Source organism: Seriola dumerili, unplaced genomic scaffold (assembly GCF_002260705.1).
Source record: "Seriola dumerili isolate Sdu_G_001 unplaced genomic scaffold, Sdu_1.0 BDQW01000110.1, whole genome shotgun sequence".
Lineage (NCBI taxonomy): Eukaryota > Metazoa > Chordata > Actinopteri > Carangiformes > Carangidae > Seriola > Seriola dumerili.
The window spans coordinates 8,254,976-8,264,859 of NW_019174365.1; the positions used below are offsets into that span (position 1 = coordinate 8,254,976).

The 9,884-nt window shown below is 41.8% G+C and overlaps 1 protein-coding gene across 1 annotated transcript in view; it reads right to left on the reverse strand.

Moving 5' to 3' along the window:
• The window catches only part of trps1 (transcriptional repressor GATA binding 1), a 60,352-nt gene extending 50,724 nt beyond the window's left edge, over nucleotides 1-9,628 (reverse strand). Inside the window, exons 1-7 of the mRNA XM_022747146.1 lie at nucleotides 9,589-9,628; nucleotides 8,917-9,381; nucleotides 8,296-8,411; nucleotides 1,861-2,473; nucleotides 1,245-1,459; nucleotides 514-724; nucleotides 76-316 (exon numbers count right to left, since the gene is read on the reverse strand). Of these exons, the coding sequence (XP_022602867.1) occupies nucleotides 76-316; nucleotides 514-724; nucleotides 1,245-1,459; nucleotides 1,861-2,473; nucleotides 8,296-8,411; nucleotides 8,917-9,381; nucleotides 9,589-9,628 (1,901 nt within the window). The remainder of the gene's footprint in view (nucleotides 1-75; nucleotides 317-513; nucleotides 725-1,244; nucleotides 1,460-1,860; nucleotides 2,474-8,295; nucleotides 8,412-8,916; nucleotides 9,382-9,588) is intronic.
• Nucleotides 9,629-9,884: the final 256 nt, after the last annotated feature.

A 9,884-nucleotide genomic window follows, 5' to 3' on the forward strand; every position in this document is an offset into this window, starting at 1 on the left:
TTCAGTCTGCTGAAAACACAGTGCTTTACCAGGCTTTATCATTACTTGCCCCATCTCTCTCTCTCTCTCTCTCACCTGTAGTGTCTAAAAATCTCTTCTTCCACTTCGGTGATGAAGTGACACTTTGTACAAGAGTACTCCCTCTCTCCTCCCGCTCCTCTGCCGCCTTCCTTGTCTACCGCAACCTCCTCCTCAGCCTTGACATGTGGGGGAGCGCCCTTTAGGTTGATCAGGGTGTGGCAGCTTTCGTAGTGTTGTAGCAACACATCGATGTCAGTGGTGGCAAACGCGCACTGGTCACACAAGTGGGTGACGCCTGGGATCAAAAAAGCAGGGACAGATCAGGGACAGGAAGTAAAGAAAGGGGTCATGATGTGTGAAAATACAAAGAAACAACAATCATGGAATAATTAAAAAAGGTAATATTGGTGCATCAGTGTTTTGAAGACTTCAAAACTGCAAACATTCAGACAAAAAACTTTTTCTTGCAGGATGACCTAGGCTTTTAAATACCTTGTGTGACAACAGGATGGGCAGGGCTAGAGGTGTGAAAGGTGGAGCCAGAAATCACACCTGGGTCACTTCTGGGATTAGGAGGGGTCATGCTGGGCGGGGTGGTGGCGGCAGGTTTCGAACCGACTGTGTCCTGCTGTTTGGTGGACTGAGGAAACTTGGAACAGCATTTAGGGCAGGTGGGCTTCCGACAAGCGAAGGGGTGGGAGACCTTTTGAGAAAAATCAGAAAAGTTTGGTGCAACAATGATATGATCATCATCATTTCATACTCCGCACATACTTTCTACTCTGGTTAATGACAGCGCTGTGTATATGTGCGATGGAATTTGAAGCCTTTCAGAGATAGTTTCCTCCTGTTGTGTCTCTCACTTTGGTGCTGTGATGTAATTGTTTTTTTGTTGTTTTTTTTGGTCTGTGCAGGCAATATCAAAGAGGTGGAAGCCAGCGGTAGCAGTGCCACCCTCTGCTCTGGCTAATAACCAACCTTGTAGCATTTTCAAGAGTTGCAGCGGCTGATGGCTGGCAGCTGGCGCAAATGAGGGTGGGGAGTGTGAGTGGGTGCAAGGGAATTTTAACTAGGCCGGAGATTGGAACAATTAACTTTACACTTGTTCTTATATTTCATTTTATTTTCTCGCGCTTACAAAGCGGCTCATTTTTTTCTTGTTATTGCCAAGCGAACACCAAAACACCAAGCAAATAAACACTTCAGTATTTTATTAATCTCACCTCCCCCAGGTGTTTGTGCGGCTGACAGAGCCCCTGCGGACAATACATGCAGTGCTGAATGCAGCATCGGTGGATGGAGTGGTTGTGCTGATAGTGCAGTAGTAACGGTGCTACTACGATCACATCCGCACTGTGGGCCATCGAGTACCGGAAATCACACAACTGACAGTTATAACTGGTCACGACCGCTTCTGGATCGCTGCTGTTTGTGTCTCCTGTGAGCAGAGAACAAGAGCAAAGGTCTGTTAAATAAAACAGTTTGAGTCTTGGAGTAGAAAAAACAAGGGCATGTCAGAAATTTTAAGAGGGGTCAACTGTGTCATGATGCTCAAGGCAAGCAAACAAAGGGGGTCAAGTAGTATCACAGCACTCGAAACAATATAAAAGAAGAGGTCAAATAGTACTGCAGTTGTGGCCAGTAAGGGCCAGCAGTGTCTAAAGTCTCGTAGAAGAGCGAAGCTGTGCAAGCATCATAGTACTGGAAGAAGTTAAAATCGTTAACTTCTATTTAATTCTGATCATTAATCTTGTGTTCCATAAAAGTATCTGCCTTCTACTAAAAACACTTAAAGCCATTCACCACCAAATTTCACCATACTCTCTCCCATTTCATTACCTTGGCTGGTGCTGGACGGGTTGGATGACAGATCTTTGCGGCTTTTGGATGCCATGTGGTCTCTTTCTCCTCCTTCTCTTCTCCCTCCTCTCTCCCTCTCTCTGTCCAGCACCCCAGGATTAGAGTTGTTGGGACTCATGGCACCTCCCAAGCTCATTCTATGTCTCTGTTCATAGTGCTCTAAAAGCTTTGCCGAGCCCCCTGACCACTCACAACTCCAGCTACAGAATTTACACCAATAATATGCCTGCACAGCGCCTCGACCCGGCTCCCCTGTCCAGCTCGACGAATCTGAACACGCCCTAACTGGGATGGAGTACCCGACCAAAGAATCGTCTTCCGCCCTCACTGCCACTCGCTCCGCCCCGTCTATGATCTGACTCCTCCCCTTCGCCTGGTTGTCGTGTGTTGCCAGGTTGTTGGTGGCCAGCAGGGGCGTGGTTGGAGGAGTTTTGACTTTATTTGGATGCGAAGACAGGAAGTGTTGTTCAAGTTCTAAGGAGTTACTGCCCATGTACGTGAAGTTGCAGAATTTGCAGCGAAAGTACTTAGTGTTCCCCTGGCAATCAGAGGTCTTCCGGCCAATCCCAATTAACGTGCCGCCCAACGTCACCTGTTGACAAGCAGAAATGAGAGAAAAAGACAATAAGAGGTTTGGTTTTTGTGGTTGTCTGGTGTCTATACTCGGCCAAAGCTCATTTCTGACGTAAAAGAAACATGACTCTGCAGCAAGACTCTACAAGCACAAGCTGAACGAGAGCAACAGAGTGGAAACTTTATTCTATGAAAAGTCAACTGCAAATGTTGTTTCTGATTATCAAATGAATTAATCAACATTTCACATCTAATATTGTTAAATTAATTTGTGGGTTGTAGCTTCAAGATGAGCTTATTATGTAGACGCCTCTGGGCTGCAGTTATTTACAACTTTAGTTACCTTTGAATATTGGAAGTGAAATCTCATTAGAGTTCATGGGATTTGAAGAGAATCACTAAAATGAGGCCAAATTTAAACATACACTATTTTAGAAATACACCTACCATCTGTTATTAGACAGTGGACAATAGTTATCTGACTATAGGGTTTTTACTGTACTTACCTATGATGCACTTACCTAGTATACATTTTCCATAGAATCTAAAAATTATACATCAACTTTGATAAAAGCCTGTTATTTTTAAATCTGATGCAGCAGGTTTTTTTTTTTTTTTTTTTGGGGGGGGGGGGTACATGACATAAGCCTTCAATCAGAGTTGTGCTGCTGCAAATTTGGAAAACTATGCCTCAGCTGCTTTGAGTACTTAACCTCGCAATGTATGCAATCCATCATTTTCTGTATGTAACTGTAGACAATTAAAAGGCTGCCCTAACTCTAACTAACCGACCTATCTCCAACATATCTACCAGGCTCTACAGTAGTATGCACTATATGAAGCCAAGATTTTGCATTACTGAGAAAGAAACCTGACACCCGTATGTTTTTTATTAGATTAGCTCCTAGACTGTAAGTGATTATAGTATGCTGCTGACTATATAGGTGAGCAGGCAGCCTGGCAAGTCTTACAGTGACATGAGACATACTACTGTACAATATGGATTTATCTCTTTACAGATCTGCGGTTTGATGCTGACTGCTGGCTGTCTGTTAATAGAGGTTTGGCAAGAACAAAATGCAACTGGTATTTTTAAATGAGCAAAGATGTATAGTTTCATATTTTGTTCATGTTCAGGAGCATTTAGCTTTATTTTTACAGTGCAAATACAGATTATTTGAATCCTAATTCTCAATTTAATTTTGTTTTGTTTCATCATTTTTTTCCTTTAACTTCAGATTTGATTTTTTTGGACGGTAACACTGTTATTTTGCAGTTAAAGCTTGGTCATTAAACCCCTCACTGTTTCTCTTAGCAGAGAGGACAATGAAAAGGAATTTATTCTCATTAACAGCTATTGCCTGGGAACAGAAATTTAGAGAAGGCAGAATAAGCCAAATAGACATATTATTATTATTATTATTACTTTCATATGGTAAGACGAAACCTTTATAGATACTTTATAAGTTACAAAAGTCAAAGACTGCATATTTTACTATGTGTTTTCTCACAACAGCAATCATCCAATCATTACGACCCACACACCCTGCCCAGGCAATTAGAAAAGAGCCAAACATCTTTAGAAAGCAGAGTGGACAAAAATATACAAAGGGGAATATGAGGGGGTGGTGGAGAATGAAAAGAGGCATGGGGCAAGCAGGACAAGTTGAGGGACAAAGACTGTAAGATGAGGAATAAAGGTGGGGAGGAGAAAGAGGTGAGACACGGATGAAAAGTAAACTGAGAAGATAGAGAAAAAGGGACTCAAGAGTAAGACAGAATGAGTAGAGACAAAGGCAGAGGAGAAGGTGAAGGAGAGACAAAGACATATGATGAGAGAGACAACTGGAGAACGGAGAGAGACAAAGACAGTTAAATATGTCTGACAGCTGCTTCATTACACAGCTGATTATAACTACTGGTTTCAAAGCCATGCTCCGTCTCTTTCACTCCCTTCTCTCCTCTCCTCCTCCATCTCTAGCTCTCTTTTCCCTCTTTTCCGTATCCCTCTCCTCCCTGGGTCTTTTTTCCTGCGATCTCATTGGTTGACAGGCCACCTCGTCTTAGCAAATGACAACATGGAATTTTCCAAACGTGGGCGGGAGAGAGAAAAAGCTAGTGAGGGATGGAGAGAATAGAGACCCCTTTCATTCGATTTTTTTTTTTTTTTTTTATACTTTCACTTTTTCTTCATAATGACGACTTAAGCCCACTGGATTTTCTATTTCTGACTCTGTGTGTATGTGTGCTTGACTACTGTGTGTATGTGTGCTTGACTACTGTGTGTTTCTGTGTCCATTACGTGACTTACGGCCATTACAGACTGCTGGTTCAAATGAAATGAAACTCCCTGACTATTCCTCACCCACATTCATAAACACACACATTTATTAGATCATCTTGTTTAAAGCTTTCAGACAAAACCCTACTGTTCCTGCACACCAGAAATTCCTAATCTTTGACCCAGTTGTTACTAAAACTGGAGTAGTCCCAATGCAGAAAAAGACACATTATAATGTAAGAGCCTATTTTTTAAACCACACAATATGTGTATGACTATGAAATCCATTTCTAAGAAAAGTATTGAAAATATTCCTGCAGTATGAAAAAAACTTTTCTAGGTATTTCATTGAGGCTTTTTATTAGACTGAAGTTAGAATCTTGAAAATTATGTGCAAACTTGACCTCAGTATTAATGATCCAGTGTTCCCTGCAGGCTGAGAATTTTCTTGTGGTGGTGGGTGGTGCAGTTAAGAGGGGGAGAGTGTAACCCAGGTTATTTTTACAGATGTCGCCTCACACACAGACTATCGGTAGATGCCAGAATTTACTGATGTTCCCTAAATGCCTCACATGCAAACTATTAGTAGATGCAAGAATTTACAAACCTTCCCTAAACGCCTCACACACACAGACCATTGGTAGATGCAAGAATTTACGAACGCTCACTAAACGCCTCGCACGCAGACTATTGGTAGATGCTAGCTAAGCGACTGTGCACAAGAAGCCTTTAGATCCTACTCAGTTACTGCAACACACACAATTCAGACAGGCGTGTGGGGGCGAATATTTGTTAGTTTGAAAAGAGTGAAATGAGGCGTAAGGTTGACACAGAGTGATTTTATCTGCCTGGGCAAATCAGCCCAGAAGAACCAATGTATGGGAAATGCTGTGGTCAATTGCAGTTGTAAGAAAAATTGGTGTGCAGGAAAAATAATTGGCATGTTGGTTGTTGAAAAAAAAAAAAAAAATGAATATATAAAAAATAGGATGCAAGGTTGTCATAAAACTTGAAACAGGTATTTGTTAACTTTGATGAGTCTACAATTTCTGATTATGGATTCCTCTTCCTGCTACACAACTGCAGCTCCACTCAATTCACAGAGTGATGACATGATGGCATCCATCTGACTTCCAATTCTCACTATTACAGTAACTGAAAGTTAATTACCAAAGGAAAACTGCTCACAGTACTGCCTGAGAAATATATATGTTTACTGCCTATGTCAAATACTGATAGTCAAACATACAGTATTTTCATTATATGTGTTTAAAAAAGACTCAAGCTTCTGAATGTGACTTTGATGGATCAAAGCTACAGTGTACCCTGTCTTTAAAAGTATGATCAAGAAGATCTGCATACAGTAAGTTTACATGGGTGAATAAAGTTTCAAACCAAACAAAGTTGCCACTTAAGTAGTTGTGTTTGAAGCTTTAATGTTTACTATAACAGGAAACAGCAAATCAATGTTGAGCAGAGAACTCTACAGCTGTTGATTTCACCGATTAGTATCTCCTGATTTTAAGTGCAATAATCATTTAAACAAACTAAAATCACTGAAGACATATGTTGGGTGTCCAGACTGCAGGTACAAATTACACCAGACTCTTTAATGTCCTCTGATGGTGTATTATTACAAGGTAAAATTTAATCATCTTTAAGTATATTGATAACATTTATCTTATAGGAGGAATTATGAATGGCACCAGTTTGCTGCATTCCTGTCTTTATCCTGCAGTTTCTCAGCAAAGTAGGTCCCTCCAGATAATAGTCCTTATTAAAATTCTAGCTCTGAATATGAGGGATTAGCGCAGGATATGCATTTATTAGCCATTATTTAAAACACTATATTAGGTATAAGTAATATAGTGTAACACGTATATGTATATGTATGTGTGTGTACATATGCATTGCCCTAGTGATCTGTGAAACAGACAGTGTACCCGTGTGTCTGTGTGTGCATGTGCTTCAGCACACATGTGCACATATGTGCAGCCTGACTGCCAGGTGCCCTGTTTGTCTCCCTTTCTCTGTCTATCCATCTGTCGAGTCTATAAAATTTATAACTTCCAACACAATGCCTCACTGTCCAAAGCACACACACACAGTATACACACTATGATACAAATCAGTTGCAGATTGTTCAACCCAATAAATTTTTCAGTTCAGTTATGGGCCTAAATTTACAGATTTATGACCACCAGTAATGATTACAGTGCATTGTTAACTAAGCAAAGATGTCACCTGTTTTGGATCAAAGTTTGATTATAAAAAAGTGATTGATTACTTAAAACTTTTCTGAAACACTATGTCACTACATCTTTTATTGTCAGCTATCAAATAGCTATCAATTTATTTAAAAATAGAACTTTCTGTTTAATTAAACTTTGAAATGAATGAAATAAACACTTCCGAAAGAATGCAACATTCTCAGACTGTTCTTTCACACATGTGCACCATTTTTCTACATCTGTAGATCTGTAATGTAATTACTGAAACATTTTTAGTAAAAAAAACAAAAAACAAAGAACTAGTGCAAAATGTATGACCCTTTAGAGCTCCAGACACAAATCACGAAAAAATAACAGTGTCAATGTTTGTGGTACTTTGGAGGCAGTGCACAGAGATGACTACAAAAAGTGGATATCCATACACATCATCAGATAAGCAACAATTACTAAAAAGAGACCTGCTTGAGAGCTGCATGATTATCCACCACTTCTGTTGCCTCTCTGCACACTCGAAACAAGAGCCACGATGGCATCTCTGACATTAATTCAAGAAGGTTCAAAATGGGAACTGAGCAAGGGTGCACCCTGTCACCTTTGCTGTTTGATAGATTTATGGACTCTGCACTCTGTTGCCATGAGACGAGTGTGGCGAAATCAGGGTGGTACATTATCTCTATTTTTTGTGAATTTGAATTGTGAATTGTGAATTGTGAATTGTGAATTTTGATGTCCTCTCTGGACCATGAACTCCAATCAACAGAGGCTGTGTGCAGCTACATGTGATGCTGAGAGGATGAGTTTTCACCAAGTCTGAGAACACGATCCTCTTGCAGAAAAAAGGCTGATGGATAAATAATCGCACAGCAACTGCCCCGAGTGGAAACCTTCAGTTATGGTGAGGTCATTTTCAAGAGTGACGGTAGAAAGGACTGTGAAACTGACAGCTACCCAGGGGCATCAACTCCTAAAGGGCAGGCTTTTCATAGGACTGTAGAGGCAACAAAACAAAAGCTTTACTGAACTAGAAAGTCTTTGTTCCACCCCTTGAAAACTTTCCCTTCCTTTCAATTAACTCAACACGCTTTCACCATAAAATGCTCTGTGTAGCTTTTTGTACTTTTATTCACTGTAGTTTTTTTTAAAGTGTTACCAACTGTGGAAGTGGCACTATTACTGCTTCCTTGTGTGTACATTTTCTGGTCTATTTCTTTTAAATGCATGTATAGTGTGGGTGTGTGTATGTGTGTGTGTGTGTGTGTGTGTGTGTGTAAAATGACTTGTTGAAAATCACATGCTGTACGTTAAATCCATTCATCTGCCTGTGCTTACCTGTACGTCATATGTGCCATTCACCATAACTGCCCTGTGCTGTTGATTGTGTATATCTGGCCTCGTCTTCCCCAACTCTTTGGCTTGGTTCCTCTGCCCTTGTCCTGTCTGTATGTCTGTCAGCAGAAATACAAGGAGGGGGTCAGACTTGCGGAAGCAAAAGGGGAAGGGGAGGGGGGGGTCATGTTGCTAGAGGCAAAACGATCCAAGGACAAGTCTGACATCTGGGAAGATGGAAAACCTTTAGATCAACAATCAACAAGTTGTGGTAGCATGCAACTGGTTCACTCTGAGCATGTGGAAAAACAAACTTCACAAAGTCAAGACTTTACATCTTTAAGAAGATATATAACTTTACAAAATAATGTCACAAGATCTAACCACTCACTGAGTATGGATAATACACAATGAGGCAACATTGTTTTTTTTCATGTCAGTTCAGGTTCATTTTAAGAAACCAAGTAACCCAGGTCACATGTCACATGGCAGTATCCAGCCCTGATCAGCGGTGCTTATTTCATGAGCTTGTGATGGAATCCGTGCTATTTTCACATTTACAACCAATGAGCAGCAGCGCTTCGTGCATTAACTCAAATACATTAATGTGAGAGCTGGAATTACCTAGAGGTGTGTGCTGGGGGGCCATGTTGTGGAGGGCCAGGATGTGTGTGTCGAGGGCAGCGTCCTGCCGTGTGCGGTTGTGCAGACCCAGGTGATACTTCCTAAAGTGCTTCACCAGGTCGGCGGGGTCATTGCCATAGTAACCGTAACCGCACACGTTGCACTTGAAGTCCTGGAGTTTAGGAGAGGGGCTGGAGGAGAGTGGAGGGGTGTCAGTTGTCGACTCCTCCCCTCCTTCCTGTCTGGGGAGGAGGTGGGCAGCAGAGAGGAGAGAAGGAGTGAGGTGATCTGCCTCCCCCCTGTCTCTATCGCCCCTCTCTCCTTCCTCTAAGCCCTTCTCCCCATCCTCAGGCTCCGACTGGCTCTCGGGTCTGTCGGTCAACGCCGCTCCCCCTTGTTTGGCCCTCCCCCCTCCTCCTCCTCTCCTGCCCCCTCTCTCCTCATTATTACTGTAGCGATCACCCACTGATGAGGGAGAGACAGATGAGGAAACACACTCGCTCTCTCCCTCCTCCTCTTCCTGCTCCTCATCTCCTCTGACTCGGTCGGAGGACTCTGGCTCAGAGGGTCGGTTTATTCGTTCGGCCTCTGCTCCTACTCTCCCCTCTTCCTCTCCCTCCTCTTCCTCTTCTCCTCCTGGCCTCCTCCCCTCTTCTTCCTCCTCCTCCTCACCTCCGACACTCCGGATAGGGGGATTCTTCTTCCTCACCATCTCTGAAAAAGATAAAATGTTATTTTTCTTCAGTTTTTTTATTTTATTTTATTGTTCATTGATATGTTTACATTATCTAAACCATTTAAACTATGTATTGTGTATGAGGAGATGCAGGATGTGGGAGAAGAAAATGCCAAGCAGATTTCCATAATCCGTTACAATCAAGACATTAAGAGATACAAGGAGTCTGCAGAACACAAATAATATCTAGTGGATTACACACACATGCACGCACACAAATACAATTGTCTTA